This window comes from Pinus tabuliformis, chromosome 5_2 (genome assembly GCF_031772625.1).
Source record: "Pinus tabuliformis cultivar Carrire ecotype Pingquan chromosome 5_2, CPIR1, whole genome shotgun sequence".
Taxonomy (NCBI): domain Eukaryota; kingdom Viridiplantae; phylum Streptophyta; class Pinopsida; order Pinales; family Pinaceae; genus Pinus; species Pinus tabuliformis.
The window spans coordinates 672,397,085-672,423,517 of NC_142306.1; the positions used below are offsets into that span (position 1 = coordinate 672,397,085).

Here is a 26,433-nt window from a genome sequence, read left to right on the forward strand (position 1 = left end):
GATATAAGGGTAGATATAATAACGGAAGCCCACACCAGGGTATATGAGTGTAGGAGGGAGAAAATCGTTGTTCATGTGTTACCCTGGCCTTTGTCTTTCCACCCTTCTTCATGTTCATTTTTCCTTTAATTTCTTTTTCTTCATAACTACTTGGGGATTTAGGGGATAAGAGCATGATGCGTAGGATATAGTAGTAGGAACCCCCTTTTAAGGTGGGGCATTTCATCCCATCAGGGGTTGGGACAATCATGGGTTCCTTATTGTTTAGGGGGCTCATCTAGGGCCCATTGGAACTAGGGTGATGACCATGAATGAGGGGTAGAGCTCATGTTTGGCTTTTTCCCATGTGCTAAATTTGTATGTCACAACCATATTTTACATATTGTGGTAGATTTCCTGTTGTAAGTAGAAAAATTATGATTTTCGTTTCTTTTTAGCTGCATCAACCTCTAGTGATTGTTCCAGGCCCAACCCAAAGTGTGGTCAAGGAGAGGGGGAGGGTAACCCTATGTGAACCCGAATGGGAAAAGTGATGAATGGGGTTAAAATGTGTGGAAAGGAGTGATGTATATGGTGTTGAGAAGTAGGACCATGCAACCAAAATTGGGATTACCCATGTAGTGCCATCCTTAAAGATAATGGTCAGTAAAGGAGATCCCATAGGACTATGATACAAGGCTTACCAACAAATTGGGCATAGAAGACAAGAGTATGGACCTAGCCCACTCTTTCCATTGAATCCACCCATCAATTCATTCCCAAAATATCCATGATAAGTAAGAAAAATTACTCGACTATACCAATGAAAATCCATACCTTCGAAGTCGGGAGGCCCACCTTCAAACATATGGTCATAATAGATGGGCGAGGGACCACATGATTGGCTCAGGTGTCGGAGATAGTGGCACATCGAGCTATCTAGTGGTTGTAAGGGATTGCTAGCTATTGGCTAAGGATCATCTAGGAGAAATTTTATCTCCTATGGATATCACCCACAAAGTGGTGGGTAACAGTATCTACCAATTATATACAACTTGAATAAACTCATTTAATCGATGATCATCACAAAAGTCCATATTCTCGTAACCCCAGATACAAAAAGATGATAATTGCTATAAAGAAATCATATTATTGGCCAAGTCTAAATAAAGAGGAAATCGAGTATACATCAACTAAGTTCTTAGAATTCCAACATGTAAAGATGGAGTGCAAGAATCTAACAACATTGTTACAACCAATTCCTATCCTAGAGTAGAAGTGGGAGGTCATCTCCATGGATTTTTTTGTTGAATTGCCAAATGTTGCTAAGAAAAATGATGCCACTATGGTTGTAGTGAGCAAGTTGAGAAAAATAGGCCACTTTGTGTTTGTTAAGTCTATCCATAAAGCAAAAAATATTGCCCAAGTTTTCATCAAAGAAATATTAATACTACATAGGGTGCCAAAGAAAATTGTTTATGATTTGGATGCTAAGTTTACTTCAAAATTTTGGAGAGACTTGTTTAATAATTTGGGAACACAATTATCCTTCAGTACATTGTACCATCCAAAAACAGATGGCAAAATGAGAGGATAAATAAAGTGTTAGAGGACATGCTTAGAATGTATGTCATGCTAGTCAAGATAGTGGGAAGAGTTCTTGGATTTAGTGGATTTTTGTTATAATAATGGTTACCAAGAATCCTTGAAAATGATTCCATTTGAGGCTATCTATGGGAGGAATGCAACAATCCCATGAGTTGGAGTGATCTAGTGAATAGAGTGCATATTGAGACCAAATATGCTAAATGAATTAGAGAAACAAGTCACAACCATCAAGAAGAATCTAAAGGCAACTCAAGATCGACAAAAGAGCTATGAAGACCAACAAAAAGTTCATAAAGAATTTAACGTGGGAGACCATGTATATCTAAAACATAGTCCAAAGAGAAGATCCTTTAGGAGTGGATCATGTGGTAAGTTGGAACAACTTTTTTGTGCGCCTTTCCAAATTTTAGAGAGAATAGGGCCAGTGGCATATAGATTGGCTTAACCACCTAAAATTATTTCTCAGGATGTTTTCCTCATTTCTCTACTTAAAAGATATGTACAAGATGTTAATTATGTGATTGATTGGTATGTGCTACAAGTAGAATTAGAGGGAGAGTTTTAGCCATAACCACTACATGTATTATGTACAAGAGACAAATCAAGCTCCAGAATCGATTCATAAAATAGGTCAAGGTGCAGTGGAGACACTTTGGACTAAAGGAAGCCATATGTGATATGGTTGATTAAATGAGGGTGGCGTACCCATTTTTTTTGTTGGTTAAGAAAATGTAAATGTAATTGTAAATAAAGGCATGTATATGAAAAATTCACTATATATTATGCATGTATTCAGATATAAAACACCGAGGATGGTATTCCTCTGAGAGGGCGTGGCTTGTAATAGCCCCATGGCCACCCTTTGTAAATATTGTTATAAGAATCTTTGTGTAAAACCGATGTACATTTATGTAAATAATAAAATAAATGGAAATGATGACTAGCCTAAAAGGAACACTAAAAGAGAGTTTGTGGACGAGAAGGGGTGGATTTCCTAAGAAGCATGAGCCTAAAATATAACACCCCACACTACTTTTCCAAATTAAAACCCATAGTTAGCACTATGAGGAATTAAAACCTACATATGGGAGCCATTTCTGCGAAGAGAGAGATGACAGAGCATGGACAAGGCATGCATTAAAATTATTTATTGGCCAATGCTGTAGAAAAAACATAAGGACACATATGGACAATTGAAACTACTACATGGATGATATACATTGGTTAGACATGCCATGACATCAGTGGGTGTTGGGAATGGGAAAGAAAAACCATGAGAAAGAGACCATACAAAGGAGAGAACGAGAGAAGGAGGAGTGTCGATGAGAGTGCGAGAATAGGATAAAAGAAAGCAAGAGGAATTGTAGTTGAAGAGTTCAAGTGGAGCATGTTCTCTGGATTCCTATGTGCTTAAGGTGGAGCCATTTTAAGTCTATCGATTCCTGATCCTTTGATTTACAGGTGGAGACCAAATGTTTGGATTACCATGGAGGCCTTCAGGTGGAACTGCTAGTGTGCTCTGGATTCTTGCAGGACACAGATGGAGGCACTAAGTTCTAGATTCCTAATGTGAAAAGTGGGAGGAGAAGCTTGGACCTTTGGATTCCCTTAGTGTGATTGAGGGAAGGGCACAATAAGTTTCAGATTCCTTGAAATAGTTTTGGGGTGGAGCTGCAATAGCTTTGGATTCCTTAAACTAGTTGTGGGGGACAGCTATAGGTGTCCTCACTTCCCTGTTGTTGATTGTGTTTGGGTGGAAACATATTACACTCTATATTCTAAGTGGACATCTAGATGTTTCTTCAAATCAGATTCCCATGTGAATGTGTAAATGACTCTTTTCTTTATCCCTTGAGCACTTCCCTTCACAATATCTGAATCAAGCTCGATGATGGTTTGCTATAAGAAAGACTTGTTCTGTAGCCGACCTATGGTTGGGTGGAGAGTTAATGTCCCAATCCCAACCACTAGTCATCAAATACTTAGATAAGTTACATGTTTGTGTTATCATGTCAATGAATTCCATGTAAATGATTATTGCTTATGTGAAATACGAATGCTCTGATGCATGTTTGCCTTAATGGCTGCAAAGCTACTTGTAAGAGTGTCTATGTATGGTTGCTAGTAATACTCTAGTGAATGTTGGTCAAATGATGTCTTCTTGTATGCCTATAAATGGAAATATATATATATCAAGGAAAACTTTAAGGATGGAAAGTTTTCTTGAAGTTTAAAAACATTGGTGAATCTCACAAATCCCTAATATGCAAATGATAAATTGTTTATTGATATATTTGTAAAATTATTCAAATTTATAATCATTTTATATATAGTCTCTATATAGTGTTGGTGAATTTTAAGGTAAAATAACTTTATATTCTAAAATTTGGGCGAGTCATGTTTTATAAAAATTGGAAATTGGTGAATCTTTTTTGTAGAAAAATCATGGAAACTTAGCCCACTGGGCGAATATTAGCCCCTAAAGTTTTCCATGATATATATGTGTGTGTGTGTGTGTGTGATGAGAGATGTGTGGAATCGATGTTTAAAATGTCAATATGCCTTATACATGAATGATATGTAGTAAGAGGCCTGTGTTGTTGCATCATTTAACAAAGTGTGCCTTTGTATTTTCTTGTCACAACATGGTCGTGAAAGTTTCGTTTAAGCTAAGGAGAGATCTTCGTGCTTGACTAAGTATCATGGGCATCTTGTATATGTATATATATGTATGTATGTATCTAAATTGAATCTCATAAGGGATTAGTCAATGTGGCTGGGCATTGAAGGTCTCTCTCTCTCTCTCTCTCTCTTTATATCTATATATATATATATATATATACTATGTTAATGTGGATGCCCGTAGCACTTGAACAACCTGGGGGTTCGTTGTTTGCTTCTATGTGCAACATTGTTACGTAAGATGTCGAAAATGCAACAAGATGATGGAGCTTAGTGAAAAGGAGTTGCCTTCACTAAGTGGGCCCACAGGCTATTTTTGGCGCAAAGTCTATTTTTAGACTATGTCTATTTTTAGACATATGGATCATGGTCTGTGAGTTGCAGGATGCTATTTGTGGATGATTGGTCATGTTGGTAAAAATAGATGGACTTCTATTTTTAGACATATGGGCGGTTTCTATTTTTAGACTGCCAGGCTAAAAATAGAACAGTTGAATATTATTAGCTCATAATAATATTTGGACTATAAACATTATCTTATCCTCTTGGAGCACTTCAGTTTGAGCTACAGATGTGGCACATGCAGCTGTCAGAAGGAAATACGCTTTTCTTATGGGTCAGTTGAGCTATTGCATGATGGACTTCAGTTAGAACTCAAGTGGTTGAGTTTGGTGGAGTTGATTGAGGAGTTGATGGAGTTGTGTTCAGTTTGACTTGGAACTGGTTGTATTTAGTCTAACTGCAGAATACACTAGTGATGAGTGATGTGAATTAATTGTTAATTAATTCACTAATTATTAACTCATAAAGAAACTAAAGAATACATTAGTTAACTCAGTACATGGACAGTTCAGTGGAGACAGGTGTTAGAGGTGAGTGAAAGGGCAAGACAGCTGTCAGTTGTGATTATAGTTGTGCATGAGATTTGCACAAACAATGGATTGAGTATTGCCAATGAGGATTGTGTGGTTCAGCCAAGGGAAATACGAGTTTGGATCAGCCATTCTCATTCATTCTCATGTAGGATTGTGCAGTGGAGGTAGGCAAGCAACGGAGGAGATTTGAACCTATGATTGATTCAGATCTGAGCTAGTTTGTGTTTAACAGGTGGAGATAGTACTGAGTACTTGTGAGGAGTATTGTACTATGTATTGTTACATGTTCTCAATCAATATAATATACAGATAGTTGTGGGTTTTCAGCTGTATGCTTTCCCCGTGATATACTGTGTTGATATGTGTGATTGATGCTTCAATGTGCGCATGCAATTGTTTCTGAATACTGCAAATTGATGATCAATGTAGAGGAGGTTATGTATTATGCATGCATTCCAAAATAGTGTATAATCGAGATAATCTCTATGAATAAGTGTCATATTATTCAAAATTTCTACATAAGAAAGGGCCTAAGGGTTGAATCCCAATATAACAGGGAATGACTACAAATAGCACGGAGGTTTGGTCTGGAGGAACCCTTAGTTGAAGGTGATGTGGTATGTGCCAATCCCACTATTGACATGACAAGTTGAAAGGTGGTGACGCGGACCACCTTGGTGAGGTGAGATTGCCACATGGCAATGTCTTGTTGACATTGCAGGGATTTAGTGGCCAAACTTTAAATTTCCATCAATTTTGATCTGGGTGTCATATTTTGACGAAATTTATATCATCGAAAAGATCTAAAGGAGTCGGAAAAACTGGTGGTATTAGTTTTTAGTTTTAAAGAAGTTGAAAATGAGGAATTTTATGACCCCATTTCCATGATAGGACTATGGAGGTTAGGTTAAAAGAAAGTAACACCTTCCATCTAGACTAGTTTATCCAAGGGGCAGGGAAGGATTGTTACACCCACGATGAGTTTTCCATCACTACAAGGGAACACTACATGTTATCGAGTTCAGAATTGCAAAGCTATAGGAAACAAACCACGAGAAGTTGTAGGATGCAAAGGGTTTTTCTATAGGAGTAGAAAGCAAGCTAAAAATGCTTAGATAACCCCTTGATTAGACTGAAAGAGGTTGGTATTCTTAAGAAAACGCAAGTCTAAATTCCTTCCATTATCTTACTCACATTTGGCATTGGGTCTGTTTCTTAATTGTTGGAATTTATCAATCATCAGATTTTCTATGTCAAGCGTGTGAATTAACAGAGGAACATTCTGTTAGTTTTTTTCCTTTATACATGAAAAATGGCCTGATGATGGAGAGATAAGTTGGTTTTACAAATTTAGTTGAAGACTGCACATTTTTTAGAAAATACAAAAGGCAAAATCGCCTGCTTCCACAAAAAGCCCAATTCCTGTAGTAGCACAGAAGCAAATTTTCCGCTGCCTAGAAACTTGTCCAACCTTGTGGGTTTAAATAGTAGACTCCTAAATATCTTGTCATAGACCATGGGGGCTGATATAGTTCAAGGCCCAGTGTAAGTTTGGGGTGTTCGACAAAAGTATTGATACTTCAGATTCGAAGCCCTGAATAACACATTTAAGGCTAGCTCGGTGGGCCCTAAGTAAGGTTATGTGGCATATGCCATGATGGCAAGCCATGGGGCATAGTTTGTGGCCATGCTTGGACAACCTGGGGGTTCGTTGTTTGGTTCTATGTGTAACATTCCTACTTAAGAAAGGGCCTGAGTGTTGAATCCCATTATAAGAGGGAATGGCTACAAATAGCACGGAGGTTTGGTCTGGAGGAACCCTTAGTTGAAGGTGATGTGGTATGTGCCACTCCCACTAATGACATCACAGGTTGAAAGGTGGTGATGTGGACCACCTTGGTGAAGTGAGACTGCCACATGACAGTGTTTTGCTGACATTGCATGGGTTTAGTGGCCAAACTGTAAATTTCCATAGATTTTGATCTAGGTGTCATATTTCGATGAAATTTATATCATTAGAAAGATGTAAATGAGTCAGACAAACTGGTGGTATTAGTTTTTAGTTTTAAAGAAGTTGAAAATGAGGAATTTTATGACCCCATTTCCATGATAGGACTATGGAGGTTGGATTAAAAGAAAGTAATGCCTCCCATCTAGCCTGGTTTATCCAAGGGGTAGGGAAGGATTATTACACCCACGATGAGTTTTCCATCACTACAAGGGAACACTACATGGTTTCGAGTCTAGAATTGCAAAGCTATAGGAAACAAACCACAAGAAGCTATAGGATGCAAAGGTTTTTTCTATAGGAATATAAAGAAAGCTAAAAATGCTTAGATAACCCCGTGATCAGACTGAAAGAGGTTGGTATTCTTAAGAAATCGTAAGTCTAAATTCTTTTCATCATCTTATTGACATTTGGCATTGAGTATGTTGCTTAATTGTTGGAATTTATCAATCATCAGATTTTTTACGTCAAGGGTGTGAATTAACAGAGGAACATTCAGTTAGTTTTTTTCCTTTATACATGCAAAATGGTCTGATGATGGAGAGATAAGTTGTTTTTACAAATTTAGTTGAAGACTGTGCATTTTTAGAAAATACAAAAGGCAAAATCCCTTGCTTGCACAAAAAATCCCAATTCCTGTAGTAGCACAACAACAATATTTTCTGCTGCCTAGAATCTTGTTCAAACTTGTGGGTTCAAATACTATACTCCTAAATATCTTGTCATAGACCGGGGGGGTGGATAACAAAAGAGAATCAACGCTACTACTAGAATTCATTAGAATCATGAAGTTGTTGTCATCCTAAAAATTTGTCACTGGTTGGGCTTCTTTGAAAAACTCACAATGTATGATGATGAAGTTGATTTAAAATTTTCCATGAACTTACTAAACCCTTAAGGCCAAGAATTGATCATTGCAGTCAAAAGAATAGTGATATATGTTGATGAAAACCCCATTGGAGTAAAGAAGAGAGATAAGAGGCTATCAATGCAAAAAGAGGATTCTCTCCCCCCAAGGAATAGGTAGATGAGGACAAGAATGGAATTAGAAGGGAAAGTTTTCCTTCCCCTTAGGATGAGGTAGCCTACCATATTCTCAAATACATTTCTTGTGAGGGTAGGCTAAGCATAGTGTATGCTTACCAATTTAAACTCTTGTATAAGTTGATATTTCAAGATGGCCACAACTCATGAGTTGTTAAGTGTTCGAGACTTCTTCCTCCATTTCATTACAAAGATGAGCACCAAGATCAAGGACAGTAAACAAAATTACTTGGCCTATCTTACCTAGATATAATTTATCTTATCTAAATATGGTTTATCTTGCCTACATATACCTTTAATGACAAACCTGTAAAAAAAGGAAGGAGGCATGGAATGATGAATGAATATTGTATGGAAATCATATTGTTCAAGAATGGTGTAAATTTGTTTCAAATTGATTAAGTGAGATCAAGGGTGTAAGAACGAGGGGGTAAGTTTTGATAAGATGAGATTATAAATTTTTAATTATTTATTGTTTAATTAGATTTTTTTAAAATTAAGTTAAAATTAAAGTTAAATTGATTGGTTAAATAGATTTTTTTTTAAGTTAAATTAAGTTGAAATTAAAGCGATTGGTTAATTAGATTTTTTTTTAATTAAATGAAAATTAAATTTGATAATCATGATTATAGTATTATTTCTTTTTAATTAAATTTATTTAAATTTTAATATAAAATTGTTAAAGTTACAATTTTTTTTATTATTAACTTTACACCATCTAAATATCTAAAAAAAATACTCAATTTAAAGATTCAATTCAAAAACACCTTTCAGATAATAATAATAAAAAATATAAAATTTAACATCCAAATTTCAACCAATAAAAACCACAAATCGTGAGTAGTTAGATGATTCCGCACCCAAACAAATAGGCAAAACGTGGATAGTTGGGACGACCGTTAGACAACGCCGGCGACAGCCACGGTGGTATGGTCAGGGTGTTCTATCCAATGACCAAAAAAGTGCACAGTAACCCTTGGTGCAAATGGGGATAGAACAATGTCGCAGAACGTGCCGAGAGCGTAAAAAATAGCAAAGTGGGGAGGAGAACACCGGTGGATTACTTGTAAATCTATTTTAAATATCAAAATTGTCGGTGGATCATCTGTAAATTTTTTTAAATATCAAAATTCTAGAGGTGGGAATGGTTGACATAGAGACAGCTTCTATGGGGGACTAGGCCAGAAATCCAATCCAACCTCAAGAGACAGTTTCTATTGGGGACTAGGCCAGAAATCCAATAATCAGGCAGAGAGCTATGGACTCCTCAAAGCTTGTCAAATAGCAAGAGAAAAGGGAGTTAAAGACCTCCAAGTTTTCGGTGATTCAGAGATCCTTATCAAAAAATTAAATGCAGAAGATCTTTTCAACAATGCAAGCCTCAATAAACTGCTGGGAAGACTGAAAAGAATCCTCCAAGACTTCACCTCCTATAAATTCTATCACATCCTTAGAAATCTGAATGGCGAAGCAGATCAATTGGCGAACAAAGGATGCCCGCTCATGAAAAGACAGCTGTTTATCAATGATGAAAACTTCTACCAAATTCCCTGAAAAGTTTGTAACTCACAAACAGAATATGCTGGTTGCTTTCTTTGTAAACGGGACTGCCTCAGCAAAGACCCCATCTCTCTCATTCAAATAAATAAAATCTTACACCAGTTTCAGTTGAAAAAAAAAGAGAAAAACTAAAAAAATAAATAATAACATTATGTACAAAATTAATAAAAAAAAATTGAAAAAAAAACTGACAATAAAAATTCATCATTTCGACAAGCCATGTCAGGAAAGTACATATGTGACAGATTGTTCATGTCAGCTTGCTTGTAAAAGTCTATGCTCAATGATGCAGCTATTCCAGTGAAGAACTTCTCGTGTATATCATCATACGAATGAATGAGTGCACATGCCTTGTAATAAGTATTGCCTTTTTTTTTCTAAGCACAACAGTTCACGAGGAATTACACATTGCCTCAAATCTAGACCAACAACGAAACAAAAGCTCGAAAAGCAGGTCCATGAAAACGAATTCTTTTAGCCCATGGACTACGCAATAGCACGTTCAAAGAAGCCTGCTCCATAAATAAACAATAGTTATCGCAAGGATATAATATATTCAAAATTTAATTTGAGGTTATGCCAATTGCAGACTTGGATATTTGATAATAACTTGATAATGCGCCATGATAATTATATTTTTGTGTGGTTATGTCTTCCGGATTTATTGTATCTTATTGTTTTATGTATTGACGTTTCGAATCATCTTTCCTGGTTCATCATCAATATTAGATATATTCATATATATCTTGGTATATATGATTAGATATATTCATATATATCTTGGTATATTCGAGGATGGGAAAGTCGGTTTTGGTGGGAAAATGTGAACACTTTCCTATATTTTATATCTGGTCATATATGAGGGGTTGGTTGATTAGTTAGTTTGTATGTGATTCAGTTCTCATCAAATTATTAATTTAAATATGATAAAAATATTATGAAAATGATTAATATTTTTAATTTGATTAAAATAAATATTGATAATAGAAGTATTTAAAAAGTAAATAAATTATTTTTTTTATCAATATTAAAGTTGGCATAATCCATTGCTCAGTGGTAGTGATAGAATGTGTTAGTTAATATGATTAATTTTTTTTGCAAAATTGTTAAGTTGAAACTGTGAAGATGAGTTAAGGAAGTGTGAAAACAATTAAATTAGAGAGGTAAATCTGTTTTGAAATTTTAACTTGGATAAGTGGATGCCTCCATTAGTATACAACTCTTAATATACAACACAACCCTGCTTACCGTTAAATAATATACTTAAATCCAACTATATAAAGCATTTACTGCCCAATGACATGCCAATTATTTTCTGCCATGAAAATAAGGCAGTGATGTACCACCCATGTACCTAGTACTGTAGCGCCTTGATTGATTCCTCACCTAAATCGTATCTTTGCACAATCAGCGGTAACATGGTTCCTGTGAAAAGGAAGAGAATCATATAGTTGGTGAATAAAATAGTTCGTAAAAATAGAGTTTGGTGTGACTCGTGAGCTACAAGATGTTTATGAACGTCACTATAGTGCGTGATTCCTGTCAAAACGAAGCTTGGCAAGATCAGCAGTAACGTGGTTCCTCTGAAAACGAAGCTTGGCAAGATCAGCAGTAACGTGGTTCCTCTGAAAACGAAGAGAACCAAATATTTGGTGAAAATAGAGTTTGGTGTGACCTGGGAGCTGTTTTCTCCAACGTGTACAATGCCCATTTGAAGAATGTATTGAATATTCCGTCTTCCCGCATTAAATTAAATCCAAGCAAGGTCTCTTTTTTTAGAAACACGTGAGAAACTCGTCCCTCCCACCTCCCACCGTGCGGGCAAACAATAAAACCCATGCTATTGGGTATTGAATGCCTTCTAAGACACCATATTTAATGCACTCTAAGAGCTTGACTGGACAGCCCTGGTCATTCTCCTCCGCCTCCGCCTCCGCCTTGATCGCCACCGCCACCACCATTCCATAAGAAAGCTCGCGTATACGATACACGATATACAATGTACGCATACGTACGCATTTAATTGGCGAATTTGAATTTTGAGTTTGAATGCGAAGCCCGCTCTCAACATTTTAATTTCTATAGCTGTGACCGCCTGGAGGGTGCAGCAAAAGGCTGCCCGTCCTGCTCTCTGGAGGGTGCAACGAAATGAGGACTGGTGGTGTCGGTGGCGATCATGGCGAAGGCGATGCCAAGGTCTCAAATCCTCAGCGCGGTGGTAGCACTGCTTTTAAGATACTGGGGACTTCTCATACTGGGGACTTCTCATACTGCAGCTATTCTAGCAAGGGGGAGAGCAACTTCTTCTGTAATGGTGGTTACGAGCCCTACCTGTGGATACACAATTCCTTATTTCATCTCACCCACGGCAGCCAAACAACTATACATTAGTTTCGATAACCTTCGTGAATGCCTGGAGATGAAGATTTATCTGGATAGAAGGAACGATAGTTTCTCTGTACTCAAGATGCCCAGAATCCGCTGAGGTTCTCTTTAAGTTTAACTATTGAGGTCAGAATATATATCTATATACGCAGTGCAATATATTTTCATCGAACTTTTTCTTTGTTTAAATTCGTTTATCCTCAGCAACTTTGCTCAGTTACTTCCTACAGACATCACACATTTTCATTTATTATGTCTTCTGTGTGCGTGCATTTGCAGGTTTACATTTACAAGAAATGGCACGTAGTTATTTTATTGTGAATTATTTTTGAGTAAAAATAAAAATTTTGAATGGTGCTTTGTAACTACTTATTTGTGAGATTTTGTGCTTTATACACTGGTCAGGTTTTTGTGTCTTCATCTAAGTGGGACATTTAATATAGTCTCTAATATTAATTTAGACTCATTGTAAAATAGTTTTAAACAGTTCAATTTTGTGTGTTTAAAGAAACTTAGTGTGGTCAGGTTTTTGTGTCTTCATCTAAGTGGGACATTTAATATAGTCTCTAATATTAATTTAGACTCATTGTAAAATAGTTTTAAACAGTTCAATTTTGTGTGTTTAAAGAAACTTAGTGATGTAATGTTTTAAAGATCTGATTTTTTAAACTGATAAATTACTTTCAGAAATTATAAGTTTTATTATTTAGCTTAAATTTTTATGTGCATATATAAATTAGTTAGGCCTTGCGTCGGCCATAAGCCAATTTTCTTGTATTATACACCAAGAAACTGCGCGGTCACTACTCCTTTTTCATATGAATGTAAGAAAGATTGTTATTAAATCACCAGGGTACCGGCACGAGTTTTTTTCTCCATTTGGCATTACTGTTAATTTTGAGTTAAAAAAATTAATGTTTATTTTATTATAAGTTTTTTATATTTTATATTTTAAAATAATTTTTATTAAAAGTATTGGATTTTTTTGGTTGAAATTTGGGTAAATAATTTTTTGGTGAAATTTTGATTATTTGTTATTTAAAATTTATTTTTGATTATAAAAATTTAGCATTTTAACAATTTTAGTACATTTTGATTGGAAACAGTTCACAAATCAATATTATGATTCCAATAAATCTTTACTAGATTTTAAACTTTTTTCACTAAAAAAAAATATACTCAAAAAACTTTTAAAACATATCATAAATTCAAACTAATTTAATTAACTTTAAAATATTAATTTTAAAATTTTAGTAATTTTTAATCCATTGAAATGTATGAACAACTAGTAAATAAAGAGAATTTTTGAAAATGAATTTTAAAGAGGATATTTATTGATTTTAAAAAAAATACATAACCAATGTGAGATTGAAAATTTTAAAAAGGAGGAGTCAAACGATAAATCAAATGCACAAAATTCTATTAAAAGCAGGTCCCAAGTAAATAGGCAAACCTAAAAACATATGATCAAGCATATATTAAGAAAATTCAAATAGATATTCTTCATCACAACATTAAAATTCCACACTCATATTTCAAGAGCTTCTAAAATTCCTAAATAGACACAATGGTTATGGATTCTACAACATAGAACCATCACAAATAAATTACTGGAACATGCATTCCATGTTCCACATTTGAATATCCTTTAAACTGTCATAGAAATCTCCGAGCTGGATTGTCATAGAAATCTCCTAGCTGGATTCTAGAGATTTGCTAATTAATTTTTATTTTTTTTCTCTACTGTCACTTTTTTTCAAATAGGTAGGCATCATTTTTCTCTCTAGACTATATATCTTAGATCATGTATCTTTAACTTTTACATAAAATATGTCATTCTACTTCTAGTCACTCACCCAAATCAGAATTTAATATTTTCTATCTAATCTTTCTAGAAAAAAACTATCTTCAGAAAAAGATCATGTATCTTTAACTTTTACATAAAATATGTCATTCTACTTCTAGTCACTCACCCAAATCAGAATTTAATATTTTCTATCTAATCTTTCTAGACAAAAACAATCTTCAAAAAAAAATAGCAGAGAAAACTACATGGTTGTGGCTAAATCATGAAAAAAACACAAAGTGGCTAAACAATATTTATGCTCAAAACCATGACGAGATCCATTGAAAAATGCAGAGAAATATATCTTCATGGGTGACTTGTTGCATATTTCTATACAGAATCTGCTATATAATTATGTTCCCTATAGACATGAGAAAATGACAAATTGAATTTTTTTAGCATTGATCTTATCCAATGCATCTAGTTTATGAGCATTGGTAGTCCAAATGTTGATGTCTTCATTACCCAATTTATAATCACTTTGAAATCTCTGAAAATGTCCATAGAAGCAATTCCAAGTCACCTTGCACAAAATAAAACTGCCAAAAAAACTAAAAACCCTACTCTAATATAGAAGCAATTCCAAGTCACCTTGCACAAAATAAAACCACCAAAAAAACTAAAAACTCTACTCTATTATTTTTGTTCTAACGCCATTCTTCCAAGAGATAAAAATCTCCAGGCTTCAAAACAACATAAACTTCGGTACCACATTTTTCCCCATTAGAAAAACCTACTAATTTTTTTTCCACATATCCTCCAACTAGTAAACCCTTGTAGAAAATTTCTTGGTTTTGTGCCGAGTCTACATATACAAACTTGTTATCTTCAAGCAAGTGTTTCTTACATCTACCGCTATCGCTTCCAAAATATATGCATTTAGGCTTCTCCAAATACCCATAGAATGTAAAAAACAGAGTCTTATAATCTCATTTATAAATTTTACAAATTACACCATCAAAATAAATAAATAAATAAAAATTCTCTTTCTAAATTAAAAAAAAAAAAAAAATACAAAAATACAGCCAATGTTTTTAATAATACCTTTACTAACACTATGATTCATAAATGAACTATGGTGTACTTTCACCCATTGATGTCACGCTAAGCCCATTTTGGTGACACAAGTACAATTTTAATTAGTTATTCATTTTATAAACATACGGACCAATTAAAGTATAGTGCTTCATCGTTGCTTTAGTGGGGAGAGTTCGACATTGTGACCAGCTACGCGTGCTCAAATCCCATCAACCATGCTATTACTACTAATTTTTCATTTTTTTAGTAATTTTTAAATTCAATTATTTTTCAAATTTTGAAAAAAGAGTAGGCGAGTCTGAAAAGAGTTGCATTAGGAAAAAAACTAGGGGAGGGACATCAATTGTTGCATGTTTTTTTCTGCCATGACATCTCAGTATTGAATCGATTGTACGACACGTGTCTAACACATCGTCTCACTTGTCGTGGTAGTTGGGGAATTAACACCTGCCTCGTTTCTCGTGTTTTTCCTTCTCTTTTAGGGTTTAGCGTTTACTGCATTTGGAAGGCTGTGTTATTTTGCTTGGGGTCAGTGTGTGGGTGTTCTTCTACCCCATTGCTGTTCGATCAATGCCTTGATGTTGGTCAGCATACACTCGGTGATTGCACTCGACTGGTTTCATTGCTGAGAGAAGTGGTTTGTGTGGTGAGAGAAGCAATTTGTGGGGTATTCATGGGTTTGAAGGTTGTGATTCAAGGCTTCATTTTTTATGTCTCGTTGCTTCGTGGTTGTGGTACACTAGTGCTTGGTACAGTCGTTCATTGTCGACTGAGCCCCGAATTTCCATCAGCTCAACAATGGACATGGTGGAGACGGGGTTTTCGCGCTCTAGTGGGTTTTTTCGAGGTTAAGTTCTCTTGCTTGTGAATTTTTCTGGCATTTTCACTGGTTTATTTGCACTTATTTTTAACACCTTTGCGATTTTTGTGACAAGTGAGCATGGTTGGGTTCGAAGATGAGGTGTCGTGAAGGATTGAGGTCTTCAACACTGATGCAACATGGTTTGTGTAGCTTGGTGGCTTCGTCGATGACTTCCTGGTAGGATTACATTCCTACTAGTTGCTAACTCTGTGTTTTTAAACACATTTAAACCATGGGAAGTTTGTGCTCTTTGGTGTTTTTATGTTTGCGGTTCACTATAAATTTTACATAGGGTTCACTGTAAATTTTGCTCGACGTTCATTGTAAATATTTCCTTGTTTTTATGCTTAGGGTTCACTGTGATTTTTTCTTGGGTTCACTATAAATTTTGTAGGGTTTTTTTGAATGGGGTTCACTAAATTTTTGCTCTGGATTCAATGTAATTTTTCCGGGGTTTTATGCTTGAGGTTCACTCTATTTTTTGCGGGGTTTTTTTTTTTTTGTGGGTCATCATAAATTTGAGGAACCCTCATCTTTTGAGTCTGACTACCAAAGAGAATAAGTCATTTTGATCCTGAAAACCTTCTTTGTCGACATTCCATGGCCCTAACCGCGCCTTGGGCATAAAATAAAGATATAAAAGCGCTACTTCTTTGGGGGTTTATATATTTCTCAAGTTTGTTCATTTGATCTTTCAAAAGTTGTCAAATCCCCCACCCGAAGTTAGTAATTAGGCCCTAATCCATTGCACATTCTATGATTACTTCCATCTCACTAGGAAGATTTTGGGGTTCACCTTCGTCTGTCATCTTGTGTTTCTTATAGTTCAGCGCGGGTAGTCTTTTTTGCCATATTTTTCGATTTCTTATATTTTATCCACATATATAAATATGCATTGCAATATGGCTAGCTATGCCTCAATAAGGACCTTTGCCCCAACCTTCATATTAGAGGTATTAGACTTTCTGAAGATCCATGCTGCAATATCTTGGTGTGTTGTGCAGAGCGATTGATTTGAAAGAACTCAATGAGACAAATGAGAGGAGATATAACATGGGTAACTCGCAGGCCTCCCGGCTGAATATCTCTTGTCCATTCTAGAATTTATGACTTGGTCTTTCAACAGTTTTGAGCCACTCCTTGGGGTACCTTGGACATTGCAAATTACACTATAATTTGGTCTAATTTGTTTTCAATTTTTGTGAACAATGTCTTTTTTTGTTATCTATGTTTCTTTGGTGAATTCTGCCCTGGAAGAAAGACTTAAGTTGGACATTGATCTCTTTGTTGTTGATGATCCGCTCTATGCTACTTGTAACCTCTTTTGTTTTAAGTAATGGAAGTAAGGTATTTTTTCGTTTTGCAAACAAAAGGATGAAGTATAGTCGCTTTTCTCAATTTTCATTTACATAAATCTCATTTTGATTCGGTTTGAGCCATAATCATCAAATTCGTTAAGAAAAAGCCTCACGGTTGTTTGGCAACTTCATAGTTTCTATCTCCTTGTTGAAGGCTTGTATTTGAAAAATCATCCTTAGAGAGGGGCCTTGATATTAAACCTCCTTACAATTAACTTATGCCTAAAAATATAGAAAGTTATACATATAAGGTTTAGCTCCAATTAGGTTGTAGTTTTCTCAACAATTTAATCTACACTTGATACTCATATTTAATCCACTTGTTTGTCTCGATTTTGAATGATGATATATGTTTCAGTTGACTAATAAGTAATGACATGAGTTGTGGAGTTAAAAACACCTTGGGATAAATAATTTTTCTTAATTTGTAATATTGAGGAAGTTGAGGATGAGTTCCATTTTGTGTTTGAGACTTTTCAACATGCCCAGATGCTTCTAGGATTCTTTCTTGTCATCCATTATGTTTGTTCCACCATTTGTTCTCTATTCATAACAAGACAATTGTGAATTTGTTTGATTAAAGAGTTTTGAATCTGTTTGATTCAATGGATTCATGGAAAATCAAGTTTTTTAATAGTTTATGTGGTATTCTTTCTTGTCATCCACTTTGTTTTGATTTCATTTTCTTCTCTGGTCATAACAAGGCAATTCTAAGTTTGTTTGATTAAAAAATGTTGAATTTGTTTGATCCAATGTAGTCATGACACATCAACAAAATTGAATTAAATTAGTCATCCACTACATTTTCCTCACAATTTCTTCTTTGGTCATAAGAGGACAGCTGTGAATTTGTTTGATTAAAGAATTCTTTTTTTATTCAATGGACTCAAGATGTTTATAATTAACCCAATCACAAGGGAATCAAAGCTATCCCCCATAAGCATTGTCAAATGGAATTGAATGCATTTTCAATTGTAATAGTGAGGGAGAAATTAGGAGGTTGAAAATGACCACCAAAATAAATGGATTCATGATGTTTGCATTGACCTAAATTGTTTATTGTTGTTGTTCATTGTTTTATGGAGTTTTCAAATTATAAAAATTAAGTTTTTCATGATACCATTATTCCCTCATTTGTCATTTATTTAGCAACCTCGAGAAAAATGTGATGTTGTGGATAATTTGGTATGTAATGGCAGAACAAAAGCTCCATTTTAATTCCAAGCTAGGATTTCTCCATTCAAATAGACTATGAATGTTGCTTCTAAAATGGCTTTTGATTACAATGTTGCAAACAATATGGAATAAACCGACCTAGATTATAAGCCAAAATCCTCATGTGACAAGAAAAAGAGGCAATCCATCCAAAATCCACATCATAATGTGGTTACAACAAAAAAAATATCACACCCCTAGTCTAGATGGCCTCCAAAATATTCAGTGCGCAAACTTTTTTAGTTCCTTGCTTGATAAGCATACATAGGATTGACACCTGCACTAGTAGGAATATAGCAAGTGGGTTAACCCCCATTCTGATACTAAGGCACTTGAATTTTTATGAGGTCTTGGAATAATCGTGTATTATCTGCAATTTGGCAATATGTGGTTGACATCATCCTGGTTTCACTAACTGTGCTTGCATCATTGTCAATTGTTATTCCTCTTTCTCTTTGAAGAATTTTTTGAGCCTTTCTTGCTTCTTTTCCTACCTTTCTATTTGTTTTTTATGGTCCTTTTATTGCCTTACTTTCTCTCTTTCAAGCCTTTCCTCTACTCGAAGTTGTGTTGCAACAATCCTTGTTGCCTTCTTTTCCTTGACTAAATCCTTCTTTTTCCATTTTAATTATTGAATGTCAAGTTTCTTTTTTTTAGACTCAACTAATAGGGCTATATAGTTTATGAGGTGAGTAACTGTGAACTTTGGCCCAAACGAGGACTACCTAGTGTTCCACGCTTTTTTTTCATTCACATTATCTCCACTGGTAGCTTTAGTAACCAACTAAGTAACTTCTCATTCCCTGCATGATGCATGCCATTGGTTGACACTTGTCACTCAATATCTGGGACTACTAATTGAACTATATTATTCTCTTCATATGATTCCTCATTATGTGCACTATCTTCTTCCATTGATCTATTGTCCATAAAAATGAACAATTTCGTTGTTTAATTCTAATTGTTGTGAAGGCATGTTCATGCTTTCTTCATTCGTTCTTATGACACCATGCTTGTTTATATTCATATGGCTTCTACCAGCCATGATGGTGGGGTTACTTGGCTTCGCAATGTCAATTGCTCATTGTTGCTTCCTAGTGAAATAGTAACAATATATTTTTAACCACATTATCATTGTCAGTTTCATGATCAACAAAGTCATTAAGAATATCAGCAACTGAAGTTCCATGTGCTTCAGTTGGTAGAACTGGTGCAGAGCAGAGGCAATGTTTCAACTCTGTGAACACCTTTTGTTGAGATTCAGACCAAAATAATTTTTCTTTCGCTCCTCCCTTGGTGAATTGACTCAAGGGCCAAGTGATATGAGAGAATCCCAATACAAACCTGCGGTAGAAATTGGCAAGACCCAAAAAGCTACGGAGCTCTCTCAGAGTGGTTGGAGCTGGTCAATCCTGAATGACTAGGATCTTGGCTGGATCCACTTGCACCCCACATTCATCAATAATGTATCCTAGATACTGAACCTGGGTCATCTCGAAAGTGAAGTTCTCCAAATTGGCACATAGCTTGTGTTGCTGCCGTGTTTGGAGAACCTTTCAGATGTGGTGACGCTGCTCTTCCCAACTCTAGTTGAAGATCAGGATGTCATCCAAGTATACTACGACAAATGAATTGGTGAATAGCCGCAAGATGTCATCCATCAGCCTCATGAAGGTTGCAGGAGCATTCGTCAACTCGAGGCCTCATCAAAGTTTAGTTTTAAGAATCTAGTAGAGGTGTTTTCCAGTTATCAGGACTTAAGGGAAGAGGTTGGGGTTGTGGAGCTTAAAAAATTATGAAGGATTGGTTGAGCCCAAAAAGTGTGAGAATGCGTGAGTCCTTGGAACTGCATCCCCGCTAGTGTCTTTGAGTTTGGAATCGAGAGGATCCTTCTCCCTCAGTCCTGAGGCCTTATTTGGGTGAGTGACTAGAAGTAGAATGACATATTTTATGTAAAAGTTAAAGATACATGATCTTTTTCTGAAGATAGTTTTTTTCTAGAAAGATTAGATAGAAAATATTAAATTCTGATTTGGGTGAGTGACTAGAAGTAGAATGACATATTTTATGTAAAAGTTAAAGATACATGATCTAAGATATATAGTCTAGAGAGAAAAATGATGCCTACATATTTGAAAAAAAAGTGACAGTAGAGAAAAAAAATAAAAATTAATTAGCAAATCTCTAGAATCCAGCTAGGAGATTTCTATGACAATCCAGCTCGGAGATTTCTATGATAGTTTAAAGAATATTCAAATGTGGAACATGGAATGCATGTTCCAGTAATTTATTTGTGATGGTTCTATGTTGTAGAATCCATAACCATTGTGTCTATTTAGGAATTTTAGAAGCTCTTGAAATATGAGTGTGGAATTTTAATGTTCTGATGAAGAATATCTATTTGAATTTTCTTAATATATGCTTGATCATATGTTTTTCGGTTTGCCTATTTACTTGGGACCTGCTTTTAATAGAATTTTTTGCATTTGATTTATCGTTTGACTCCTGGTTTTTAAATTTTTCAATCTCGGATTGGTTATGTATTTTTTTTAAAATCAATAAATATCCTCTTTAAAATTCATTTTCAAAAATTCTCTTTATTTACTAGTTGTTCATACATTTAAATGGATTAAAAATTACTAAAATTTTAAAATTAATATTTTAAAGTTAATTAAATTAGTTTGAATTTATGATATGTTTTAAAAGTTTTTTGAGTATATTTTTTTTTAGTGAAAAAAGTTTAAAATCTAGTAAAGATTTATTGGAATCATAATATTGATTTGTGAACTGTTTCCAATCAAAATGTACTAAAATTGTTAAAATGCTAAATTTTTATAGTCAAAAATAAATTTTAAATAACAAATAATCAAAATTTCACCCAAAAAAATTATTTACCCAAATTTCAACCAAAAAAATCCAATACATTTAATAAAAATTATTTTAAAATATAAAATATAAAAAGTTTATAATAAAATAAACATTAATTTTTTTAACTCAAAATTAAGAGTAATGCCAAATGGAGAAAAAAACTCGTGCCGGTACCCTGGTGATTTAATAACAATCTTTCTTACATTCATATGAAAAAGGAGCAGTGACCGCGCAGTTTCTTGGTGTATAATACAAGAAAATTGGCTTATGGCCGACGCAAGGCCTAACTAATTTATATATGCACATAAAAATTTAAGCTAAATAATAAAACTTATAATTTCTGAAAGTAATTTATCAGTTTAAAAAATCAGATCTTTAAAACATTACATCACTAAGTTTCTTTAAACACACAAAATTGAACTGTTTAAAACTATTTTACAATGAGTCTAAATTAATATTAGAGACTATATTAAATGTCCCACTTAGATGAAGACACAAAAACCTGACCAGTGTATAAAGCAAAAAATCTCACAAATAAGTAGTTACAAAGTACCATTCAAAATTTTTATTTTTACTCAAAAATAATTCACAATAAAATAACTACGTGCCATTACCTGTAAATGTAAACCTGCAAACGCACACAGAAGACATAATAAATGAAAATGTGTGATCTCTGTAGTAAGTAACTAAGCAAAGTTGCTGAGAATAAACGAATTTAAACAAAGAAAAAGAAACAAAGAAAAAGTTCGATGAAAATATATTGCACTGCGTATATAGATATATATTCTGACCTCAATAGTTAAACTTAAAGAGAACCTCAGCGGATTCTGGGCATCTTGAGTACAGAGAAACTATCGTTCCGTCTATCCAGATAAATCTTCATCTCCAGGCATTCACGAAGGTTATCGAAACTAATATATAGTTGTTAGTTGTTTGGCTGCCGTGGGTGAGATGAAATAAGGAATTGTGTATCCACAGGTAGGGCTCGTAACCACCATTACAGAAGAAGTTGCTCTCCCCCTTGCTAGAATAGCTGCAGTATGAGAAGTCCCCAGTACCTTAAAAGCAGTGCTACCACCGCGCTGAGGATTTGAGACCTTGGCATCGCCTTCGCCATGATCGCCACCGACACCACCAGTCCGCATTTCGTTGCACCCTCCAGAGAGCAGGACGGGCAGCCTTTTGCTGCACCCTCCAAGCGGTCACAGCTATAGAAATTAAAATGTTGAGAGCGGGCTTCGCATTCAAACTCAAAATTCAAATTCGCCAATTAAATGCGTACGTATGCGTACATTGTATATCATGTATCGTATGTATCGTATATGAGAGCTTTCTTATGGAATGGTCAAGGCGGAGGCGGAGGCGGAGGCGGAGGAGAATGACCAGGGCTGGCTGTTATGTCAAGCTCTTAGAGTGCATTAAATATGGTGTCTTAGAGGGCATTCAATACCCAATAGCATGGGTTTTATTGTTTGCCCACCGTGCGTATCTGGACAGCAGCAAGTTTGACAAATCATTAAATGGTTACAGTCCATGTGAAGACGGCCCTCTCGTCCTTTCTTAAAAATTGACCCCATTAATTATATGCGGTGTGCAATACATTGGCAACTTCACACAAGACCGAGTGTAAAACGCAAACTGTGTGACAAAACGAGGGACGGGTTCTATATATTGGCCCTCTCTCCTTCAACTTCGCAACGGAGAGAATCCTCGGTTTTCACTTCATTTTGTTTCTCCTTCGACCTCACTAGGGTATTCCGGAAACCCTGCTCCAATATCAATTGTTTTTTATTTAACGAGGAAATTAATGAGCTTGTTTATTTGCAGATTAATGGCTCAGATCCACACAATTGCCTTGATCTCATTGCTAGGATTCCTATGGATGTCTGCTCCAGCTTATGGATACTGTGGCTGGCAATCCGCCCACGCCACGTTCTATGGTGGCGCTGACGCTTCCGGAACTATAGGTGAGTTTGTATTTATTGAAAAGCAAATATTAAGCAGTATGCACTTAATACAGTTTAAATGTTAATGTTAATGCAGCTTAGTGGTAGAGCACCGTATTGGCTGAAGTAGTGGTAGAGCAGTGTATTTGCTGAACTAGGTCCTAAGCTCTCTTGAAATGGCTCAGGATTCCCAAAACCTTAGCTGTGAGTGTCGATGTCAATGATTGGCTAAGTACTTTTTTACATCTTGTATTGTATCATGGGAATAAAATGATATTTAATTAACAGGATGAAAAGGCAGTATACGAATCATCAGCTTAGCCCACTATGCTTAATTTTACCGTAGAATGACAGTATACTTCACACCGTTGTAAAAGTATCAATCCGCACACCAAAAAAATTGTCATCGTGAATTATAATTTCTTTCTAACTTCTGATATATGTTTTGATTACAATTTTTTGTTTTCGTATTTCTTGTGTGTTTTCCCAGGAGGGGCGTGTGGATACGGTAATCTTTATAGCCAAGGTTATGGAACCAACACTGCTGGTTTGAGCACTGCGCTTTTCAACAGTGGACTCAGCTGCGGAGCGTGCTACGAAATGAAATGTATCGACGATCCCCAATGGTGTTTGCCAGGAGCTGTCACGGTCACAGCAACCAACTTCTGCCCGCCAAACTCCGCTCTTCCCAACAACAACGGTGGATGGTGCAACCCACCACTGCAGCACTTCGACATGGCGGAGCCTGCTTATCAGAAGATCGCGAAGTACAGGAGTGGGATAGTCCCCATCCTCTACAGGAGGTAATTCATGGCCCCATTGTTTTTTGCATAACTAATTTAATTCAAATTGGTCTACCTGCAACCTTATTTACTCTTATGGCAATTAATTATAAGATGCTATGACTACAACGCAGGGTCCCCTGCTTGAAAAGGGGAGGAATCCGGTTTACAATCAACGGCCATTCATATTTCAACCTAGTGCTCATTAGCAACGTTGGAGGAGCAGGGGACGTCCATGGCGTTTGGGTAAAAGGGTCAAGAACTGGTTGGCAGCCAATGTCACGCAACTGGGGACAGAATTGGCAAAGCAATTCCTACCTCAACGGCCAGAGCCTTTCCTTTAAGGTCACCACCAGCGATGGCAGGACAACTATTTCGTATAATGTTGCTCCTCCTAACTGGCAATTCGGCCAGACCTTCGAAGGAAGTCAATTTTAACAGTCAGATAATCAGACAGCTCGAAGACAGAAGCTTTGTTTAGTCGTTATTTCTCTAAGCAATGTGATAATAAATATGGCGGCATACGTGTCACAAATTTGGTTTGCACCTGCTAATCCACGGTGTAACGCTGATCTTATCCAGATCTACAGGTTATTCAAAGTAGGTGCTCTAGGAATAACTATGTTGTAAAGAAAGAATATATGTTGAAGTATGAAATCAATCCTCAAAAAACTTATCATCTAATTATTATAATAAATTTATATGACTTTAAGATTCCAACGTTAAATAAATTTAGGGAAAAGGGATACCGTCTGAAATTTAAAGAGATGTATTCAAAGGCAGACATGGAAGTCATAATTGAAAATTTTCTTTACTACAAATATTACAGAGGATATGGCGTATTATCAAAAACTATTTGACACTATTAACAGCTCCGATTTATGTGGAATCTCTACATAATGATATGGCCTTTGTGAAGTGCAATGACAAACATTACGTTCGGCGAAAAGCACACATGGTTGTGACATTAAAATCATGTACTCGAAATAAAAAAAAAATCGAAATTTTTCCTGGTTACTAATCTTATATAATAATAATGTTATGTGAAGTAATTTACATCTGCATTCGGCTATTGTTACCATTCAAACTTTCAACGAAAGAAGCACTATTTATATTAATAACAAGGATAATTTACAAAAATTACAAGTAGTCTGGCAAAACAAGTGCCAATATCATAGACAGTAAGCATCATGTAGAAACAACAAGAATCGTCTTCCCCCAAACATTAGAAGGAAGGAACAGAAAACTAATATATGGAGGCTGTGTGAAACAGTAACAGAAAAAGATAGGATACAACCCAAAACTTGGAACATATAAACCCTGTTGTAAAAGAAAGATAGTCACCATCTGCGAAGGAGAGAAATCCCACTTCGCAGAGGACACTGTATAATGCCTAGTGGCCAGGCAGTAGTAATCCAACAACAGGGACAAATAAGAGAAAGTAGTAATCCAACAACAGGGACAAAAAAGAGAAAAAGTGTTCAGTATTATGTTCCTGGAAGGAGAAAGTCTTCCATGTTATAGGTGTTGTTTTCCAAGAGAATATCCATATGCCATTTGCCAAGTTCTTGGGACAAACCTTTTTTGATAATCTGTCAGCTTGCTCGTTATGGGATTTGTCAACATGCTGAATAGAGTATCCATTTTGTGTTTGCCAGAGGATCTCAATTCTCTTCATCCATCCTATTAGAAGAGGGTTATTTATGGATATCTTCCCTAAGACATGGTCAATTATAATTTTGGAGTCTCCATATATATGTAAAACAGGGATGTTTAGAAATTTGCTGAAACATAAAAGACCCCAAAGTGCCATTGCCTCCGCTTTGTTGTTGGTACCATTCCCTCCATTCCAGTAAAGGTTGTATTTTAGATGTTCATTCATGGAAATGCAAAAACCACAAGCACATATACCTTTTTGTGTTGCACCATCAAAAAAACCCATTGGGTACTCTAGCAGAGGGTTGTTGTGCCCACGGGGCTTACTACTTAGTTGTTTGAGCTGTGGCATGTAAACGTTGTAATATGAGATAACCTTGTGAGTGATTTGCTGAAACTCTTCTTTCTTGTTTTGGAACAAGAAATTGTTCCTCCATTTCCAAATTGTCCATATACATATTAAGGGGATGGATCTCCAGGAAGCCTTCTGTGCACTCCACCATTCCAGTGAGTCCTTTATGGAAGAATGCATTATAAAATAGAAACCAAAAAAATTAGATAAGTTTTTCCATACCTGAGTGGTGAGATTGCATTGTAGGAAGATGTGCTCATTGTTTTCAGCTTCAGCTTTGCAGATAGAACAAATGCTCGGCCCTTGCCACTGCCTCTTCTGCAGATTCTCCCATATGACGTTTTTATTGTGAAAAACTAACCAAGAGAA

At 35.6% G+C, this 26,433-nt stretch overlaps 1 protein-coding gene across 1 annotated transcript; it reads left to right on the forward strand.

The window, feature by feature from the left end:
* The first annotated feature begins 23,038 nt into the window (after positions 1-23,038).
* LOC149160887 (expansin-A1-like) lies at positions 23,039-24,632 on the forward strand. Its single transcript, XM_089435430.1, has 4 exons — positions 23,039-23,080; positions 23,156-23,295; positions 23,765-24,077; positions 24,191-24,632. The coding sequence occupies exons 2-4, from the start codon at positions 23,160-23,162 to the stop codon at positions 24,492-24,494; spliced, it is 753 nt and encodes a 250-aa protein (XP_089291556.1). The 5' UTR covers positions 23,039-23,080; positions 23,156-23,159; the 3' UTR covers positions 24,495-24,632.
* The last annotated feature ends 1,801 nt before the right edge of the window (positions 24,633-26,433 follow it).

Bases quoted from the DNA above. Each gene is read 5' to 3' on its own strand.
- LOC149160887 (XM_089435430.1), top strand. From the start codon at position 23,160: ATGGCTCAGATCCACACAATTGCCTTGATCTCATTGCTAGGATTCCTA. The intron at 23,296-23,764 runs GTGAGTTTGTAT...GTGTTTTCCCAG, and splicing joins TGACGCTTCCGGAACTATAG to GAGGGGCGTGTGGATACGGT. The intron at 24,078-24,190 runs GTAATTCATGGC...ACTACAACGCAG, and splicing joins GTCCCCATCCTCTACAGGAG to GGTCCCCTGCTTGAAAAGGG.